This window comes from Arachis hypogaea, chromosome 1 (assembly GCF_003086295.3).
Source record: "Arachis hypogaea cultivar Tifrunner chromosome 1, arahy.Tifrunner.gnm2.J5K5, whole genome shotgun sequence".
NCBI lineage: Eukaryota > Viridiplantae > Streptophyta > Magnoliopsida > Fabales > Fabaceae > Arachis > Arachis hypogaea.
The window spans coordinates 109,460,300-109,482,832 of NC_092036.1; the positions used below are offsets into that span (position 1 = coordinate 109,460,300).

General features: G+C 31.8%; 2 protein-coding genes across 2 annotated transcripts; one reads left to right on the plus strand and one right to left on the minus strand.

Moving 5' to 3' along the window:
• The first annotated feature begins 7,709 nt into the window (after positions 1-7,709).
• On the plus strand, positions 7,710-10,209 carry LOC112772183 (uncharacterized). Its single transcript, XM_025817105.1, has 3 exons — positions 7,710-8,049; positions 8,400-9,306; positions 9,393-10,209. Exons 1-3 carry the CDS (start codon positions 7,710-7,712, stop codon positions 10,207-10,209), a joined length of 2,064 nt encoding a protein of 687 aa, XP_025672890.1.
• A 3,888-nt stretch (positions 10,210-14,097) lies between these two features.
• On the minus strand, positions 14,098-21,971 carry LOC112709342 (MADS-box protein J2). Its single transcript, XM_025761235.3, has 8 exons — positions 21,564-21,971; positions 18,056-18,134; positions 17,904-17,965; positions 17,589-17,688; positions 17,316-17,357; positions 16,646-16,687; positions 16,281-16,429; positions 14,098-14,439 (listed from the first exon to the last, which is right to left on the minus strand). The coding sequence occupies exons 1-8, from the start codon at positions 21,746-21,748 to the stop codon at positions 14,355-14,357; spliced, it is 744 nt and encodes a 247-aa protein (XP_025617020.1). The 5' UTR covers positions 21,749-21,971; the 3' UTR covers positions 14,098-14,354.
• Between the last annotated feature and the right edge of the window lie 562 nt (positions 21,972-22,533).

Here is a 22,533-nt window from a genome sequence, read left to right on the forward strand (position 1 = left end):
TATCTCTTCAACATAATTTTAGGCACGAATCCAAAATATGAGTGCATATAAATAAATACTCTACCATTTATATATTTTTATAAATATTATATTTAAATAATTTAAATAAAAAATTTCACTAGTAATTGTTGTATGTTTTTTTATTAGAAAACTACTTATTTCAACGTTTTACAATCTTCTTTGTCTATAAATACCAACTCAAGTAATATTTCATTTTTAATTAATTAGACTTTATGTTCATATTTGCTGATATTAGAATTTCATAAAAAATATTCTCAATTGTTGTCCAAAAAACATTTAAGAAACGTTAGACCACCCATACGTCATACGTCAAGCTTAATTTTTATTATCTGTTCAAATAAATACCTCTGAACATGATCATCATCATTGTTATTGTTGTTATATTATTACTTATTTGGCACTTTTATTTTCAAAAGTTTATTTTTTATGATAAGAATATTGGCAAAACAAATAATATTCACAAGTGGAAGAGTCGGGTTATTATAGATTATATAAAAAAAGTTTAATATACCAACACAGAAATTGGATCCAAGTTAAGAGTGGATTATAAAATCTCACATGAGTTAGAGATAAGAATGAAATATGCCTTATAAGGTGTGGATATCAATCTCTCCTTTATAAACACGTTTTGATGAGTAAATATAGAATTTCTGCTATTATTTTTATCAAGAATAAAATTATAAAATTCAAAATGTCAAAACGGATAATATTCATAAATAGATAAATTGGACGATTATAGTCATAATATTAAAAAATAATTATTTTATATTTTAATCTAAATTATTCTTGATCATATAATAATACTTTGTTCTTTATGAGATTTTTATTAGTAAAAAATATATTATTTTACATTATTAGGTCATTATTAGGTGTTGTTAGACATAAATTTTGAATAGTATGTCTTTTTTTTTTTTACCAAAGATAAGTTATTTCATTTCATAAAAGTGAAACATGGAGTCCACAATTGGACAACTTGATATATACGGCAAAAGATTGGAGTTCTCCTAACACAATTAGTGCATCCAAGAATGAAATTTTCAAAGCAAGCAATACAATAAAAAACTCAAACAACTTATGACTAAGAAAAGAAAAGAAAAGAAAAGAAAAGAAAAGAGAAGAAAATAAAAAGGTCTTTTAAACAGGAGATTTATCTCGAAGAAGAAGGTTGAGAGGAGACAGTGGTGAACTCGTATGCAAGGGTTCCTACCTAAGCCAGAATTTTTTCAGGTGTCAGACATTTACCGTAAAAAATTTGTAAATTCCGAGCCAGCCACATTTTTCAGAGAGTGAATACAAATTAAGTTTTTGTTTTGGTGCAATGAGATCTTAAATTGATTGTTTGAAAGCTTGAATCTAACCATTTCCATGGTGTTTGTTCATAGAGGGAGGAGGAAACAAGGTACTGGCCCAGTTTTCCCCATACTGTAGTTGCTGTTGGGCAAGAAAATAGACAATAGTAGGCTGATTCTGGTGTTTGATGACATCGTTGACATTGGCTTGAGATGTGATTCATTCTTGAGTGAAATTTTTCCATGGTAGGTAAGCCATTGTGACTCAGTCTCCATAGAAAAATTTTTATTTTTGGATTGCATTGAATATTCCAAATTGAGGTCCATAATTTTCTATTTCTGATTCTGTCATCAAGTTGTTGTTCATGAACATGAAAAAAATAGTAGGCTATTCATATCTTGACGATACTGAATAGTTCTTATTTTTTTCCTTACTCTAAGTCCAACAATCTTCACCCTGCCCTGTAATTGTGTTGCATATTATTCTGGCTTTATTGTGATTAAAATTAGAATTTACAATTCCCTGATTCCAGTTTCCATCCGAATTAAGTAGTTGCTGCACCCAAATTAGATTCAGATCCCCACAGCCCCCTTTTGAAATTCTAAACGGTAGAGTAGTCCCATACCAGTTATTCTCGCTTATTCTAGTTGTTGCACCATTGTCAATTTGTCTTTTGATCCCTTTTTCTAGAATTTTTCTGTCCTCCAGTAGGCTTCGCCAAGCCCATGATGGGTTTGATTCAGTTTCAGCCCTTTAAAACGATGAGTATTTAAAACATCAACTTTTATAAACCTTCTAAAGTAGGGAATGCTCTCTAGTAAGTAGCCTCCAACCTTGCTTAGCAAGCATTGCTAAATTAAAGGCTTTAAAATTTTTGAAACCCATCCCTCCCAATTGCTTCGGCCTACTCATCACATCCCAACTTATTCATTGCATTTTTCGCTCGTTATTCCGTTGTCCCCACCAAAATTGTCATGAGCTAGTGAAGCTCATCAAGAAGGGAGTCTGAAATTTCGAAACAACTAAGAGTGTACATAGGAATAATCGTTGCAATTGCCTTAATAAGTATTTTACACCCACTAGTTGAGAGGAGAGACCTCTTCCAGTGTTGCAGTTTCTTTGTAACATTCTCTTTAATATGAATGAGGTCTGTTTCTTTGATCTCTGAATCACTCTCGCATTCCTAAGTACTTGTTTTGAGCTCTAATATGAGAAATCCCAAGAGTGTTTGAAAGCTAATCCTATAGAGTAGGAGGAGTGTTCTTGCTAAAAAAATGAGGATATCTGCAAATTAAATTAATGCCCACTTAGATGACTATAGGTCTGTGATACTTGAATTAAATTAGCACAATCCTCTGAGTTAGCTTTGCTAAATTGTATAGAGTTGTCCGTGAAAAGAAGGTGACTAATTAGAGGACATATGGCATTCAGTCTCAAACCATGAGCCGTGTTATTCTATAAACCATGACCTTCCATAATAACAGAATATGAGATTGTAGTAACATACTCCTTGATCCCACTAATCCACCGTCTTCCAAAGTCCAACTTCTCCATAATAAACAATAAGTAACTCCACCCCACTCTATCATACGCCTTACTCATATCAAGCTTCATAGCTAATTCTACATCACCAGCCTGTTTGTTCTTGAGAAAATGCATGCATTCATGAGCAATAAGCATATTATCACTAATTAATCTTCCTCTAATAAAAGTAATCTGATTCTCACTAATAATCTTTGTCATAAGAGGTTGTATTCTATGCACTAAGATTTTAGAGATTACCTTGTAAAAAGTGGTGCTAAGTGATATCTGCCGAATCTGGTTTATAGAGGAAGCATTATTCATCTTCAGGATTAGGCAGATTTATGTGTGATTAAAGCTTCTGAGCATCCTTCCTCCCGAGAAAAAACTCTTAACTGTTGCTCTAACATCGATACCAATAATTCTCCAAAAGTGTTGATAGAATTTAGCAGAAAATCTGTCGTCATCCGGGGGTTGTCTCAGCTGAAATCGAGAACACTGCTGTTCTAATTTCCAAATCTGTGATGGGTTTGAGTAAATTCCTGTTCGTGGAGGTAGATATTTTTTTATTGCAAACTGTCCATGACACTGTCGGGGTTAATAGGAACACCTGCAGTAAACAAATGCTAAAAGTAGCGTTGGGCTTGGGAACCAATTTTCTGGTCTGAGTATAATCAACTCCCATTTCCATCATCTATTTTTTAGATCTTGTTATGCCTATTGTGCATTTGATATTTAGTATGGAAGAACCATGTGTTCTGATCTCCCTATTGAAACCACTGAATTCGAAATTTTTCTCACCAATACCATTCGTCTTGATCAAGAACCTGTGCTAGCTGTTCCTCTAACTACTCAATTTCAATCTTACTCACTTCAACAATCTGATTTTTCTTTTTAGTCAACCGCTTCGACAGATCTTCAACTACCACCCTTGTATTAGAAACATGAGATTTTTGTCATTTTGCTATTTTATGCCTGCACCATTTGAGTTTCTAAAATAGAATGAACATAACCAAATCCGTCATAGGTTCTTTCCACATCTCATCAACAATACTAGTGACCTCTTCATTCGAGCACCATCTCTCTTGGAACCAAAACCCGTGCTTTTTTTTAGGTTGTTCCTCAGCTAAGGAAAAAAAAGTAAAGGCCTATGGTCCAAACCCAAATCCTCTAGGTGCATTAGAGATGCTTGTGGAAATGCATTTCGCAAAGCAACTGAGATCAAGTAGCTCAGTCGAATTAAGGAAAGAATGAAATTGTTGAATAGAACTCTAGTGCTTTTCTCTTCCCCTTCTTTTTTATTAGATGATAAAATTGTATTAAAATCTCCAATCACCATATATTTATCTGCTGCAATAGCAATCAGCTGAATAAGAGTGTTAAATTATTGTTGCCTTATGGCATCACAACTATGAAGGTGAACAGCAAATACATCGATGGGCCTTAGATTGTTCTCATCCTCTACCGAACAATAAATATAGAAATCTTAAGTGTCTTTAGCACTAATTTTGTACGCTTTCATCCACCACACTACGAGACCCCCTGGTACCATACAGAACCTATATTAATAATCACAGCTTCTTCGTTGTTGCTCCACAAATAAAGAGGTATTCTTAATCTCTCAAAGGAACACCACCTTAGGGGAATGGGACTTATTAATCCCTTTGATGTTATAAATTATTAGGGATTTTTTTAAATTCCGATAATTCCACATGATCATATTTATTGAGGGTTGGGTGCTGATTGTGGGCTGGCACCCTCCACCTCTTCAGTAATAGTACAGTCTCTTTGCACACACACATTTTTAGGACTTTTCTTTTCTGATTTTTTATTAGTTCTCCCCTTTGCACCTATTACTCGATTCTGGTCAACATTCTTTTTTCTGACCAGGTTCTTTCATTTTTTTTCACTTTCCAACATTTTCTGTGCCTTCTGTACCTCCTGATCCCCTATTAAAAGAAAGATCCTCCCTGTTAGTAATTTCTTGTAATGGTGAATGGAAGACATTCTCCTCCAGATTATAGGCCTTAAGGTCCTTTATTTTGAATTCAAATGGATTTTCATTAATTGTGATTATAACAATATCATTGTCATTTAATTCTTTCAATGTTGATTCCTCCGAGTTACCTATGTTTAGTGTTCTTTGATCTCCTTTCAAATATCGCGCTCCCTCAACAACTAAATTTTCCTGTGATTCTAAATTTTTGTTTTCTCCATAAGTCTCCTCCCTCGTGTTGAGTTTAGAGAATCCTTTAAGTAGACTCACAGGGGTCGGTCATCTTAGAAGTGAAGTATCTCTAGCCACAAAGTCAGATCCCTCATTCTTTTTTCCTCCTATCCTCCATCCAACCTGATCAGCTTTGTCATCTTCTTTGATTCGATTCTTTCTCTGCTTTCCATCTGCAATATCCTCTAGTAGGCATTCACACTATCATTCCTCGACATGCCTACAATACAAGCAGTATATGCCTATCCTCTCATACCTAAATCTCACTTCCAAGCGTTTCTCATCTGGTCCTACTAGATTCATCTTGCTTCGCAGAACCAGTGTTGCATCAATATTGACTTTGATTTTCACAATCCGTCCCTTCCTTTCTTGCACATTGAAAAAGTCAATCTCTAACACCTTTTCAAGTTGCTTGTCTAATTTTTGTCCAAATTTTAGGGTTTTACAGTGTTTTGGAAGACCCCCAATTTGAATCTAAATAGGTACATGCGAATAATCTTCCTCTTCTATTACCATTCCTTCCTTTCATCGCCTAGGATGAATGATAAAGTTTTTGAATAACCATGGTGATCCACGTTCAATTCTAAAAGCATTTGTTTCTTTGTAAAAAAAAAAAAAAAAAACAAAAACGTGTTATCACTATGGCCTATAACTCTAAACCCCTCAGGTCTCTCCCATATTGTTCATAAGACTGCTTTTATAGGACCAACTGAGAAGGTAGTGTCTACTATTAGCCGTTCTATCAGACTTCTTCCATAATTCTCCAATTCTATCCTGATATCGTTTGAATCAAATTGCAGGTCCTCACAATCATCTTTTTCAAAATTATCACATTATTTTCCATCAATTCTCTCCTTTTCTGTCATACAATGTATGCATCTTGTAGTCACAGAGTCACCAATAAAAAAAAATTGCTCTTCTAAAAAAATTCTACCAGAGAGTACTTGGTAGTGTAAGTCCTTATTCTCAAACTTAGTGCTTATTAATTTTTTTAGTGAATCTAAAAATATAAAAGATATACTTTTTTTAAAATAAAAAATAGGGACTAATTTAGTTTGTGTAATTTACCATCGGTTTTGCTTTATTTTAAAGAAAAATAAATAAATATTAACACCCTTGTTATGTAGTTGTCTTGGGTGTTGTTGCCTTGTTGCTTTCGCGTTTAGCCGGTTTAGGTTTTCGTGCTCAACGCTAAAATAAAATAATATAATACAATAAATTTATAATACAAATAATATAATTCAAATAATTACCTTCAATGATGAATCCCTAATCAATGATCAATCTATTTGGGGACGACAGCTGCCCCACTCTGTCTTCTTACGTCGCTGAACATAATATAAACACAATAAATTAAAATGGTTTGTGTTGTAAAATGTAAACATTATTGTTGTTCAATCAAACTCCATGTTGCTACTTGCTACAAATGCATAACTTTTTATGATTTTAGTGAAAACCTTTAGTTTGTTTAATATTATTTTATTCAATACGTTTCATGTGCGCGTAAACTTTTAATTCAGCATAGGCATAGCATTTGTATCCCGAAATGACATTTAAAGGGAGAAGGGAACTGAATGTGATAAAAAAAGAGAAACAAAATGGAGATTATGATTAAAAATAAAAACATAAAAAAATATTTGATATGAACAGAATATTCTTTTTGGATTACATATTTGAGTGTGTCTGTCGGGTGTGTTTACCAAAAGGCATTCATTTCATTACTAATTAAGGCCCCAAGGTCTGAGGCCGAACCCATAATATTGGCCTGCTGCTTTTTCCTTTTGACTTTAAAGTTTCCACAGTCCTTTGACCCAAAAAAAAAAAGTTCCACAGTCCTATCAATTGTTTGTGTTTAGAACAAACCTTTTTTGCTTTTTAATTTTAGTGTTAGGTTTTGGGCTCATTAATTTAGTTATGGGAAAAATTTTGGTGTATTGGCTGAAAATGGGTATACTGTGTGTATTACAAGTATGTGAACGTATCAGATGGTAGTGCAACACGCAGGAGGCGTGTTGCCTGAACCACGTGGGGGGCGTGGAAGCCACGTGTATAGATGTGGTTGTGCCAACAAGGCAGCACGCAGGGGGCGTGCTGACGTGGCGATACATGGATGGATCAGACGGGAAATCACGCAGGGGGCGTGCTGACGTGGCAACACTTGATAGGTGGGGAAGCACGTGGGGGGCGTGCTGAGGTGGCACGTGGGGGGCGTGCTGAATGAGCACGTGGGGCGTTCTGACACGTGTCAAAGCGTGATTGGCTGAGGCAAGCAGCACGTGGGGGGTGTGTTAAGTGCACCTCTCTATATAAGGCAAAGCTCGAAAGCATTTGCATGCTGAAGAAGATTTGAGTGTTCTTTGAGGCTATTGTTAGTGCAATGGAGGGCACCGCAAACTTGGTAATGTATAGCAACGGTGAGATAATACATAATACTCATGAGGGAGTGAGGTTTGTGTCCCAGAATCCGTTTTCATTTGTGGTTCTATGCACGATGACGTTAATGGAGCTGCAGAATGGCCTCTGTAAAAGCATGGAGAACAGTACGTTAATAAGAGTGAGCAGAATTCTGTACTGGAATCTGATTGTAGTTTTTGGTGGTATAATATAGTTTGATGTCATGCCGATCACTGATGAAACGAGTATGTAGAACATGTTTCAAATTCATCGGCAGACTCAGATGCAACACCCACAGATTGAGGTGTACGTTGAGTATGAAACTGTAGCGGCAGTGGCGGTTCAGAATGATATAGATATACATGATGATAGAGGTGCAGTGTACGAAGGTATGAATAGTGACAGCGAAGAGGACTTCGAAGCCACTTATGAGGCCGGCGGCGAAGATGAGGATGGTGATGTGGTAGTTGAGGTAGCAGCAGAGAATGTAGTGGTTCGTCCGCCGAGCAGTCAACCGATGGACGTTCCACCTTTTATGCGTGAGTTGGATCTCGAGGCCATGCATGCCCCCGAGTTTCCGGAATATACAAACATAGGTACGTGGTGACTAAATAATAAGTTTTTGTTAGTTTATACGTTTGATTGAGCAATAAACAGTGTTGTCATAACCGGAGCGGACCGGATCAGACCGGCCGGTTCGATCCGAAAATCGGTGAACCAAACGTAAAATCGGTCCGGGAGGTTAATTAAACCGAATAAGGAAATGATCCGGTATGAATCGGTCAAACCAAAAATGAACTGATGAAAATCGGTCAAACTCGGTAAACCGGTCTAATCGAACCGCTAAAAATTAAAATAGCTGAATATTCTTAAAATGTTAGTAAAGATATGTATTATAAATTTTAACTTTAAATTTTTTTACTATTTTTTAATTTTGTTGACATAGGCGTTGCCGATGCTGAGGACGGGGAGTTCCAGATTGGAATGGAATACAGTTCTAGAAAGTCGGTCATCGCAGCGATTAGAAGTTTCACTATTGCTAGAGGAGTTGACTATGAGGTGTATGAGTCTGAGCCACAGACGTTCTATGCAAAATGCAATATGTACGGGCGTGGATGTGACTGGCTTATCCGAGCTAGCTTGATACGGAAAAAAGGTTGTTGGGAGATACGAAGATACAACGGTAGGCACACGTGCACGATCGGAACGATTTCACAAGATCATTCCAAGTTGGACTCAGATACAGTTGCCGATGCTATAAGGCCATTGGTCGAGTCGGACCCGTCCATCAAGGTGAAATCTATAATTGTGGAAGTCCAGTCAAGGTTCAACTATACCATCAGTTACCGAAAGGCTTGGTTGGCAAAGCAAAAGTCCATAGCCAACATTTTCGGTGGTTGGGAGGATTCTTACCAAGCCTTGCCATGGTGGCTCTCGGTCATGGTGCAGAAGATGCCTGGTTCAGTTGTCCAAATAGAAACACGACCACTGTACAACGGGAATGAGGAGGCGCAAGGTGTAAAAATACTTCATCGTGTATTTTGGAGTTTCAATCCATGCATTAGGGCATTCAGGCATTGCAAGCCCATGGTTCAGGTTGACGGCACACACCTATACGGAAAATACAAAGGTACACTTCTAGTCGCTGTTGCACAAGATGGGAACCAGAACATTGTGCCTATCGCCTTTGCCTTGGTGGAAGGGGAGACAGCTGATGCGTGGCACTTCTTTCTCAGGAATCTGCGAATGTATGTTGTTAGAAAAGACGGCGTGGGTATGATCTCAGACCGACATGAGTCAATACGGGCAGCAGTAAATCGTCCCGGTGGCGACTGGCAACCTCCAAGAGCATGGTGGATGTTTTGTATAAGACACATAGGCAGTAACTTCCTAAGGGCATTCAAAGTCCCTCACTTGAAAAGCTTGTTGTCAACATAAGGTATTCAAGAACGGTGGAGGAGTACAATATCAACTATAAGAGGTTGGAAGAGCGAGGCGAGGCATATGCCAGGTGGTGCGATGCCATTGGACTCAGACATTGGGTATTGGCATTCGACGAGGGACATCGATGGGACCATATGACAACGAACCTTGTCGAGTGCATTAACTCAGTGTTGAAGGGTGTCCGTAATCTACCTGTATTGGCGCTGGTCCGAGCAACATATTATAGGTTAAATAAACTTTTTACGCAGAAGAGTGCCGAGACTCACGAACGCAAGCATGCTGGATATACGTACTCCGCATTTGCGCAACAGCGGATAGAAGTGAGTATGCAACAAGCTGGGAATATAGTTATGCACCGCTTTGATAGACGAAATGAGGTGTTTGAGGTGCGCAAAATGACTACAGAAAAGGTGTTAGTTGTTGATCTTGCGCGAAGGAGGTGTGACTGCGGGCACTTTCAGGTTGAACGAATACCATGTCGCCATGTTATTGCTTGCTGTGCTAACCAGCGTCTCGATTGGCAGTTGTATGTGCATGATGTGTACAAGATGACGGAGGTTCGTAAAGTATATAGGTTTGAGTTCACACCATTAGGTGATCCCGATACATGGCCTGCTTATGAGGGACCCACATTGGTTGCTAATCCCGCGCTGAGGCGAACGTCTAAAGGAAGGCCCAAACTGACCCGATACTTGAATGAAATGGACTCACGCGACATGCGTGGTCCTCGAATATGCCGTCTCTGTGGTGCTCAGGGTAATAGTCGGAGTAGGTGTCCTCAGCGTGCTGGACCGAGTGGTGCTGCTTCGTAGTTTAATATTGTCATGTTTTTATTTTTTAATTTGCATTTTGTTAGTCGATGCTTTTGAAATTAGACGTGTTTGTATTTTTCAATTGAAGTCTATCCATTGATATTAAAATGGTCGCTTAACATTGTCATTAACTGATTACATAAGTTAATAAAACAAACATTAAACACGATTTACATATGTTAACAAAACAAACATTAACTGATTACATAAGTTAATAAAACAAACATTAAACACGATTTACATAAGTTAACAAACCGAACATTAAACACGAAGCTCACTTCTTTCCAACGAACCAGTGCAGTCCCTTACGCATAATGCCCGTCTCTAACCGCGATGGAGTATACCTATCAGGTGGATTTTGCTCCGTCCGTAGGTCATATGGGTGACCTCGAACTGAGTCATCCACCCCCGGAGCTCCCGAACCGCCTGCCTCTGTAGGAGCGGTTGACCCGCCTGCCTCTGTCAGAGCGGCCGACCCGCCTGCCTCAGCTGGAGCGGATGGACCAGGGATGAACGTGTCAACAACTGCGTATGCACGCTGACGCTGGATAAAACCACTATCACATGACGCATTCTCTGACGTGTGGTCGGAAGTACGACCCCGCAAAACATGTCCCATATCGACTGATGCCCTACGTGGATCAGCCGGCACTGATGGCGAAGGGATACCACTGAAATCTGACCAGCCACCCAAACCAGCGTCGGTCCAATGCTGTAGTTGCTGATCTCCGTGTCCGTCGCTGGAGTAGTCAAACCAATCATACATGAGCAACATCCTCTAATGTCACTGTAACCTCACCGATCGGCAATACAAAGGTGTGGGTCTCAAGCCTCCACCTTTAAACCAGAGCAGCTAACATGGGGTGAAATCCTCTTATGACTCCAATTCTAGAGACGTGGTAGAATCCGGTGGCACGTAAGTAGTTCTCCACCATCGGATTCCACGTCTGTGGCGGATCCAGTTTACGCACCAATAAATTCCTGTTAGGCTGCATCAACAAAGATGTATGTTACATTAATTAAATAATAATCCTTATAAATATCTTAATAAACATTCACATTTTTATTTTAATATCTTATTTATTAAAATATTTAACATAACTTATTTATTTATTTACTTATTCAAAATTTAAATTCTTTATTTATTATAATATTTATGTATTAAATATATTTTATACATTTTACATATTTAATTTATTATAATATTATTTCTTTATTAATATACACATATTTATGTTAAAAAATAAATTATTAAAAAATTACATATTATTATTAATATTATTATTAACGTTTATTTCATAAAAATTATTATTATATTGCTAAAATCTTTATAAAATACACAAAATAATATTCACATTACAAAATACATATACATTAAAAAATATAAATACATAAAAAATAAATTTTAAATACATAAAAAAATTAAAATTTGTCAACTTACATAAATAGGATGATCCAAATAGTTGATAATATGTTCTTCGAGCGCCATATAATTACGTACCATTTTTTTTAATCTCTTAAACTAATAATTTTTTTCTTCACCCTATAACTACTACTCACTACACTCTCCTCACTAATGCCTATACACTTGCACAGACACACTACTTTCTTTTTTTCTCTCTTTTTTTTGGGTTCAGCAGCTACTGGAAACACGCTTCAGCACTTTCCTTCTCTCTTATTTTTGTGTATGATAAAATGGGAGAAGAAGAGCACGAAGAGGAGTGCATATATACATGAAGTTCAACATTGGCGTTGGTTCCCGGGGTGGGGGGCTGTCCCCTGCATGCAGGCAGGCCTGCAACACGCCCCCGCGTGGTGTAGCATCGAAACTCCGCGAAGCCACCAGTACCACGCCCCCTGCGTGGTGAGTCAGCACGCCCCTGGCGTGTTGAGGGCGTGCCGCCACGTCTGTCTCCGGCTCAGTCACCACGCCCCCGGCGTGTTGAGGGTGAGCTCCACCCATCAGTAATTTTTCTTCTTGGCCAATATTCCACCAATACACCACCAGTTCCTCCATAAAGAAAATAATTTCTGTTAGGTTTTCAATGGTGTTTTGTCCCCATAGTAAATACATTTGCCTCTTAAAAATGTCACATAGGTTTGAATTTCTTTTGATGAAAAAGAGAGTATGTAAGTGGGGTGGGTATGTGTTCTGTGTTGTATACTTGTATTGACTAAAAAAAATAATGTGAAGACTCGATGTATTTTTTTTATATGCAGAGTATAAATCTAAGGGTTAGATTCGTAATTTTTATTTTTTTTATTTAACATACAAATTTGAGGACTAGATTTTTTATTTTAAATTTTTTTAAACATACAAATTTGATCCTCATATTTGTATTTTAATATTAATTTTTTAAATATACAAATCAGATTTTTTGATTTATTTCAGAATGAAAAACAAATTATTTCAATACAAATTGGATCCTTAGATTTGTGAACTTAAGAAATTTAATTTGACTCTCCGATTTCGCTACAAATTTTATTAATTTTTAAATTTGAGGATTCGATTTATTATTTAAAATTAAAAAAATTAAATTCATATCAAAGAAAAACTCACAAATTAACTATTAGGATGAATTACACACAATAATCTTTTTTCATATCTAAAAAGATTAGCCAACCTTTTTCAGAGTTAGAAGGTCAAAAAATAATAGAATTTATTAATATCTGTCTTAAAGATATTAGCTGTTTTTTCTATGATATTTTTTAGATTTGCTTTCTAGAGTTAATTAACTTCATTTAAGGATATATTACTAACTTATAGACTCTTATATATACAAGATAATCTTCAAATTTTTGACACTTATTTAAATAAACAAGTGAATTGACTATTCGATTAATTAAAATTAATTTTTAAAAATATTAGTTAAGAATATCATAAAAAAATATTTTACAAAAAATTATTAGAAATCTTAAATTTTAATATATTAACTACATAAAAATTTTCAAAAAATATTATTACACTCTTTGAAGCATAGTATGGACAAATTCTAAAAGTTATTTTATGTCATCATTTCTCATATTCATAGGAATGAATTCTTTCTTTTATTTTTCAATTGTAAAGTGCAATTTTTTACTATTTACTTTTGAAGGATTAAGAAAAGACATTTAGGAGAAGATATTTTTAAAAAATACTACATGTAACAATATCAATTTTTTAAAAATTTGAAAATATATTAGATATACATTCCTGATATAACTAACTGATTCTAATTGTTTGAAAAAAACTTGATTGTAATGAATCTAACATGAGAAAATAATATCTTTAAGATATTTTTAAACTGGGACTTGTTATAATATCTCAAAAAAAATATCATGGAATTATTTAGCAGAATTACGAGGATGAAGGGAAATCAGAAATAATGTATCCCTCTATGATATGAAGTGTCAGATGCTTGAGAAAAATCAATGGTCAGCCCAACTGAGGGAACATTATCATCACAAGCTTAGTAACATCCACAGATTTCAATTCTTGGGCTATATCAATAATATCTTCATGAAATCATATCGTCACTACCTTTTTATCTTCATAAAGATTCTTAGGCCTTAAATTTTACAACATTGGTGGTACCGTGCACGGTAGTATGTGAAAATAGATATTCAAATTAATTAAATTCTTAAAAAAAGCTTAACAAACACTGAATTTTAAAGGATAAGTAACATTTTTGTAATATAAATAAATCCTTTGTCATGTGAATTGACTTATGTTTTTTTTTTTTTATCTCCAAGTCAACAAAAAAAAGTATTATATATATATAATAAATATTAAATTAAATAAATAATTTTAGTTATTATCTCCCAAACATTATCTATAATAATATATAAATCAATGAAAGCAAGGTGCATCTTAACTTTAGAAAACTTAATTAACATTAAAAAAGCGAGCTTACAAGTGTTAACTTCAAATAATACAATTAATTATACAACGTTCTAGGATTCTCGTATTTTGGTAGGATATATATACTAACAATTTTCATTTATTTAAAACATTTTGTAAATAATTAATAGTGTGCGTAGGGAAAGCAAAAAACGGAAAAAAAAAATATATAAGTTGAGGATAAATATGGTAGAATCATTAATTCCATTCCTAAATACTGCATTTGGTCTTTGTGGAATGCAATTAACTCCAGCCATTAATGTAGTCAAAGCATCCACCCAGAGACGAATCCCTGCATAGTTAAGGATGAAGCTCCAACGTTCACATCATGATGAATGCTTTGATTGTATCTGTAATAATATAGAAAAAAAAAGGGGATAAATTTAACGATAAGTTATTCTTAATTACAATTAAACTCATATAATGTTGGGAATAATATCATTGTTCATATTTTTAATAAGGAAAAAATGTAGGGGATCAGCCGTTTTATTAAAATCTGGTTAGCATTTAACTAGTAAAAATAAAATGAGTAATCTCACACCATTAAAATTACCAATGATAGTTAATTAATGGCTACAAATCACAAAACTTACTCGCCCTAGCACTCCTCTTTTAATAATATCAATCTATCTATAATTTTTTATTGTATATTAATATAATTTAAAAAAAAGGTGGTATTATTAAACTAAAAGTGATAATATTTATTTTGTAAAATATTATGTGTACTAAATCTTTTATTTGTAAAAATATACATTAATTTTCCACTTAAATTTCAGGTTATACAGCACTAGCATCCCAACAAGCACACTCAGATGTTGGGCCGGTTTTTATTTTTTGTTTAAACATTAAAAATTTTTCATTTTCGGATAAACTTTTCGAGAAATAACTAACATCTCAATACCAAAAGAAAAAAAAACTAACATCTTTTTCGAAGACGAGAGAAAGATTGTATTATCCTGGTTAGTTTGTATTTAGGTTAATTTTTTTTAACATAAGTCCCATTTTGATAAAAAAAATATTATAAAAAATAAATTATTTAAAAAGTTAGTTAGGTGATAAGAAATTTGACCGAAATGTAAACACTTACTATATTATATTGGACTCTCTCGAATGAAAATTTTTAGTTAATACCAAACGATTTTATTTTAGATAATTTTTTTATACTCATAACTAAATGTCAATTTAGACTTCATCAGTCACCAAAAAAAAATTTAGACTTCATCAATATTATATATATATATATATATATATATATATATATATATATATATATATATATATATATTAATTTTCACATTTTAACAAATCACAGCCATGCATAGTTTAAAATCATGGACTTAACAAATCAAAAGTAATTTATTATATCCTGTATAATAATATAATGTAGGTAAATCACTGTTTTAGTCTCTAATGTATCAATTAAGTGTTAGTTTCATTTTTAATATTTGAAATATCTTATATTTATTTCAAACATCTTATTTTAGTTATTTGATCAAATTAAAATATTTTTTTTTTAAAAAATACTATTTTTTTCCCATTTAATTAACAAAAATAGTAATTATATTGGTCATAGTGGAAGTTGCAGTGAATAAAGAGTGAAATTAATAGAAGAATAGAAAAAAAATAAATAGAAAGAAAATAGTATTTTAAAAAAATTAATTTGATTAGAGGAAAAAAATATTTAAGATAAAAATAAAATATTTTAAATATTAAAGATAAAATTAAGACATACAACGATTAAAATAATATTTTATTAATCTAATTTTTGAAAACTTAAGAATAGTTTATCTTAAATTTTAAGCGAGTATATGTAAACATTAGAGTTATAAAAATCAAACCGATAAAATTAAAAATTTAAAAGTTAAAAAATTCAAACGAAGTGTAATTAGAGTTGAACCGAATATAATAAAATAATATATTTGTATATAAAATATATAATATTTTATAATTTATTATTTTAAATTGATTAATTATTAAAAACTGCACCAATTTGATCTATTAACTCAATTTTTGGCAATTTTTTTGTAATTTTTAATCAGTTCGTTAATAAATAAATTTTACCTTAAACTGAGCTAATTTACTAAGCAATTATCACTTAATGGAGCCAAATTAGGGAATTGAATTCAGTTTTTATAAGTTATAACCATGATAAAATTCTGATAGAGAGAGAGAGAGAGAAGAATTTACATACCCAATTTGCAAGTTGGAATTAACTCCTAGAACAGGTTGGAAAAATGGGTGATCTGATTGAGAAGGAAAGCGGTTGTAGTGAATGGTGGGGCCCACGTCTTCCAAAGCCACTTCTGATGAGTGATTATTCAGTTCTTCTAACTGTTTCATCTAAACAGAATCATGCATTTTCAATTCTCATCAGTATCAACCGACAACTACCTTAGCTTCTCATCTATCTATCTATCTCTTTCACTTTCAGTTACAAATAATTCAGAATGATTCTATGTATGACATAACATTCACTACCTTAGCTTCCACCTGTCATAACACTACTCATTACTCATTTCCTAATCATATTCTTGTTTGTTAAAATCAATGTGTTACCTTACTCCTTAGCACATTATTTGTTTCAACAAGCGCCATTTCCTGCATCACACTCAGTAAAATTAAAGGTGTCAATAAATTATGACTTAAATTTATAACGGTTAAAATAAGTTGAGTTTGTCGAACTGATTTATTTTACATTTTAAATATCTAAATTTTTAACGAGTTTAACTTCATTAACTCATAAAATAAATAGAATGACCCTATTTGTTTAACTCCTTTAATTATTTTTTCATATTTTAATAATGTTTTTAATAATTTAATCCAAATATCTCATATTTTAACCAAAGTATCTTAAGTTATTTTAGCCCATTTTTTATTCTTTAATAAAAAACTGCCTATTTAAATAAAAAATAAATGGACTAAGCTTTCATTTTAGAGACACATATACATAATATAATTAGTCAAGCAGGCCTAAATGGACCAAACCAACTTGTTTGACACCTATAAGCAACTCTAACATTCAGAAGTAATACTTACACTATTTTTTGTTATATCTTAACCTATTGACTTTTTTATTTAGAAAATAGTATACATTTATTTTTTATGTTTTCAATTATAGTTTTTTTTTATATTTAAAAGTGGGAAGTGTATAAAAAAGGAGTATTATTGCAAGTACATAACTTGTCTAATATTAAGAAAAAAGAGAAATTAAACCAATAACACATACCCGGTTCTGAAGATCAGCAAGTTGGTCAAGCATAAACTGAGTCTAAAAAAATATAGAAAAGAATTATTTAGAGAAGAAACCAAAATAATCAGGAAATTAAATACCTGCAAAACTTTAAAGATAGACTAGATATCCAACCTAGCCAGCAGTAAATAAAAGAAATTCAAGTCTACTAACTATATATTTAAACATAACAGCATTGCAAGCTTAATTATTAAATGTGAATATGTTATGATGACATTAGTCCAATTAAAGAATTGGAACGATGAATACCTTAGTTGACCTAATATTCTTGAGTGCTACCTCAAGTTGATTCTCAAGCTGGTCCAGCTCAGTTGTATTCATTTGAGCAAGATCTTCCCCCAGTAGGTTCCTTTTTAATAATAATTATTATTAACACATACATATATATGACCTTATTTATTAAATGTTGTTACGGTGTTTGATAATCAAAGAAAATAAGTCAAAAACAACCATAACTTGTTTTTTTAGCATTCATTAATTATCGTAACAATTAATAAATGCTAAATAAAGTAAGTTTTGGCCATTTTTTTTTATTTACCTAACATTACCCTATTTATATTATACCTCTGAGAACGTTGGAGAGCTTCTACATTGTCTTTTAGTCTCTTATAATCCTCGTAATTTGTCTGTCACCCAACTCATCACAAATCAGAATTTCACATACAAGTTTGTAACAAAATGTATGTAATAATGTTTGTGAGGAAGTAGTTGATTACCTGCGTGTCACTGATTGGTCGACCAGACTCGAGAGCACTGTAACTATACTTGTGATACTTCTCCAGAGTTCTCATCATGCTGTGACACATAAATCACTCTAAAACTTAGTTATATTATTTTCAAATAGCAAAAAACAAACTAATTTTTAATAAATAAAATAACAAATTACTCTTTTTGTCTTTTGAATGATGTAATTTCTTTACCATACTATTTTTTTAAAAATAAAATATTAGACACTAACTTATCTTTTGTATGCCACCTTTTTTTTTTAAATTACTATTTTTTAAACTAACTCTGTTTATGTTACACTTGCGGTACATAATCGGTCTTAAGTCCAGATAATAAAGGAGGATGATTGTGTTAGGTTTTTGACAACCAATATAAAAATATAGTCGAATTCCTGTAACTATTTTTTAAACTAAACCAGAATTGTACAAGGCTCTTATATATAAAAATTTTAATATTATGTCATAAATTATTATTTATCCTAAGCATTTAAACTATAGATAAATAAAAATATATAAATAATTATATTTTTGAAATAAATAATTTTACTATAAACTAGAGTTTAACAGTTTATCTTTAATCTTTTGGTCAATATATATTCACAATATATACACACACTTAGTCTATCTAATACACAATTACTAATTTATAAATTTACAAACTTAGTTTTGACGTGAATGTGTACAAATATATATGACACATTAACATGTTGATTGGTAATATTAGAGAAAAAAATTATAATTTATTTTATTTATTATTCATTAATTATTATAAAAATTAGTGATTGTCAAATAAAATAAATTCTAACTATTTTTAACTAATTATTTTAGTTATAAAGTTGGTCTCACAGAATGAAAACCATAGCTAAAATTATTATAAGTTTTATTATTTAATTTAGTTAGATTTAGTTCATAAAAAGATTAAAATAGGTAACATTACTTAAACCTTATCAACATTTAATTAAATAAGTGAACTCAACCTAAAGCTAAGCTTCAATCAATGTGTAATTAATTTATGGCAATATTTCCACATGATGGACTGATGGTAATTAAGGGATGTTGCGATCTCACAACTTTCTGCATAAAGTTTACTGCAATTCTTCGTTTGAAAGAAGCAAGTTATACAAACTCAACCTTAAAATGATTGTATATATCTATCTATATATATATATATATATATATATATATATATATATATATATATATACTAGTAGACTTATGTTACAGTTGGCTATGATATTTTAAAAATAATAATGCTAAAATTAAAATAACATTTTTTAATTATTTAACAATGCTAACCTTTTATAAAATAGTTGTATACAAAAATGTTTTATATATTAATCTTTTCGGAAAATATAAAACTAGATTTTATATGTCTAAGTTAGAGGTGCAACAATATTTGGGATCATGACTGTGAAGATTATTGTTATAATAATGGCATATTAAAGTTAAAGAACTAAGCTACGAAAGCAAGTTTAGCACTTAACCTATGTATACTTTTTAAGTTTTAACAGTTGACAATAATAACAACCTTCTATGGTACCACCAATTAACCGAACATAGGTAACGTTTTAGAGAGAACCTATAATGATCCAATGGTCAATACGAAGATGATAATATGTAAATATAAACAAAAACTGAGTATTTAACGAACACCCTGACAACTGCATTTACAAATAGACTTCATTAGATCAAGACAAATAATAATAATAATAATAATTGCTAGTATTCTAGTAAGTAAAAACAATGTATTGACTTGGATTATAATATGTGTCAATTATGTTTTGAAAATTAATCATTAAATTTAATTATTTGTAAAAAATAAATATTAAAATATTATCATCATACAATTTTTAATTTGTATATTTTTTTATTTATCTTATATCAAAAAATTTTCTTTTAATAAAAACTTATAAGATTCAAACTCAACATTTTAAAAATAGAAGTTTTGACATTATTTATGATATCATTTTTAAAACTTTAAATTGATAAAAAATATATAAATAATTATTTTTAATAAAATATAAAATATACATTAAAAATATATAAAATAAATTATATATTTATATATAAATACATAAAAATTGATTTTTAATAAATACTTATATTTATAATATTTATAGACAAACATTATTGAAAGGTGCACATAATAGTCTTGTGTACTCTGTAGTGCTTCACTGCAAAACCTGATGAGGACAAGGTGGTAGTAGTAGTTGTATATGAAAAACCAAATACAACTATTAAACAACGGTTTAAAGGATTGCCGGTAATTTTTGCAGCTTTAGAAACCTAAAACAGGTTTTATCATATCAAACATCCCATCTATCTGACACCAAAATCATAACAGTAAACCCTCCATTCTTAATTAATAAATAATTTATTTATAATAATCACATTTAATTTAGTGAAACTTTTCTTGACTAAGAAAATAACACACTAAAAGTTAGAAACTCAAAACGGATGGTTTTGTGAGGGTTATAAATTATAATTCCCGGTTTTTATCTTAATAAGGAATTGAATACAAAAATATTCTGTAAAATTTGATTAACCTGGCCAAAAGTTTTAGAGGATCTAAATGATAGAATTTTAGTATATGGTTTTCTTTTATTATTTTTTTTAAAAAAAATGAAGAGGAACAAGAGAGAAAGAAAAAAAAGCCATTAATCAAACTCTTATTAGATGCAGTGTTTTGTTTTTTAAAGAAAAAAAAAACTTAAAATCAAAACAGATGGATTACTATTTTCAAGCTAAGGTCAAGGGTTAAATAATGAATTAATTAGTTCCTGATTTTATCCGAATGAATAGAAAATTTCCAAACAAGTTTAATAAACTTGGGAGAACAAAATGAGAGGATTGACCTTTAAATTCAGCGAACATACATTATTGAGCAAAATTTTTATTTTTATTTTTTTTGAAAAAATATGAAAGAAAGAAGAAAAATCAATTATTGTAACATACACCATTATATTACTACATACACCTGGTGTCCAGAAAAGTATGTTTGTAACCCTAGCTATTTCAAGAACATGACTCATCTTTAAATAAAGCAAAGTTTTCAATGATTTCAGATCTTCATCAAAGGGGTAAAAACTAGAAATATCTAACAATTTCATTTGTCAATTTTTTTAAATCTAAATTCTTGAAAAAAAAAGTGAAAAAAAACTGGAAAGATCGGAACTTGAACACACTTCACACATAGTTTTTGGTTCTTGATTATATTCAAAAACAGCAAGTAGTTAAGTTGAGTAAAAGAACACACAGATCTTGCACAAAAATGACCAAAACAAAAACACTTGTAGATAAAAGAACATTCTTTTGCAACTTAGTTTATGCACAAACATTTAGGCACACACTAAAACATTCCAAAAATAATTAAGGGATACATCTCAAGATTTTGTTTAATTTAAAAAAAAAATTATTTTTTTATTTTCAAAAAATCGATAACTATTCTAGTAATAATGAATTACATATGTATAAACAAAATTAGAAAGTATATATATACCTAGAAGTGCTGCTAAACTCGTAGAGTTTGCCGCGATTAGAGAAGATGATGAGGGCAACTTCGGCATCACAAAGAACTGAGAGTTCATAAGCCTTCTTGAGCAAACCATTTCTCCTCTTTGCAAATGTAACTTGCCTATTGATCTTGTTCTCTATCCTCTTCAACTCAACCTTACCCCTTCCCATGTCTTCAACTCCTCTCTTTCCTCTATTGGTTAAGTGAAGAGAGTCCTTTCTTAAAAGCCCTCTATGCTAGGGGTACCAAAAGGGATAAAACAACAATAGTAGTAGTAGTAGTGCAATTCAACAAATATAAGTAGAAATAATAAAGGGTTTCCCTCCTGCTTTTATTAGTAGTGGTGCTTTCTTCTTCTATCTCTTCTTTATTTATAATATCTGTATTCCTTGGTGTACTATACTCTACTACTACTATCTTCTCTTCTCTACAGCCACAAAAATATACATACGCTTAATTGGCTTAACCAATAATAAATGCCAAATATTTTTTTCATGTTTTCGTTGCTAGTATTAGTATATATGGTTTTTAACTTTATGTTTGTACCTCAAAATGTTCAATTTAATTTTCTTTAAATTTGGCTTGTGTTGTATACCACAATTACTAGGTGCTAAGTATAGGGCGTACTAATAATGGAGAAAAATAAAAAATGATGATAATAAAAAAGGTAGCTAGTTAGGTTTCTAAGTTTTCTTTTCACCAATCCATCACATAGGACACACCTGAAGCCAATTATATTAAACTCAAGTTGAACCTCCCAAATGTTACTATAAGTGTTCCACATCATGTTTTGTTTTCCTTTGTTATGTCAATGAAATTAAGAGGAATAATTTCTAAAAATTATGTTTAGTTTCTTCGAGAAAAATTAATATAACTTCAAATATTAATAGGTGTCATGTAGTCAATTTAACAGAAAAATATTCAAAATAGTTATTGATGCATGAGTATCTTAAGC

Excerpts from the sequence above, each read along its gene's own strand:
- LOC112772183 (XM_025817105.1), top strand. The coding sequence starts at position 7,710 with ATGTTTCAAATTCATCGGCAGACTCAGATGCAACACCCACAGATTGAG. Across the intron at positions 8,050-8,399 it reads TCCGGAATATACAAACATAG|GCGTTGCCGATGCTGAGGAC; the intron begins GTACGTGGTGAC and ends TTGTTGACATAG. Across the intron at positions 9,307-9,392 it reads TGGCAACCTCCAAGAGCATG|GTATTCAAGAACGGTGGAGG; the intron begins GTGGATGTTTTG and ends TGTCAACATAAG.
- LOC112709342 (XM_025761235.3), bottom strand. The coding sequence starts at position 21,748 with ATGGGAAGGGGTAAGGTTGAGTTGAAGAGGATAGAGAACAAGATCAAT. Across the intron at positions 17,689-17,903 it reads GCTCTCCAACGTTCTCAGAG|GAACCTACTGGGGGAAGATC; the intron begins GTATAATATAAA and ends ATTATTAAAAAG. Across the intron at positions 16,688-17,315 it reads TTGCTGATCTTCAGAACCGG|GAAATGGCGCTTGTTGAAAC; the intron begins GTATGTGTTATT and ends AGTGTGATGCAG.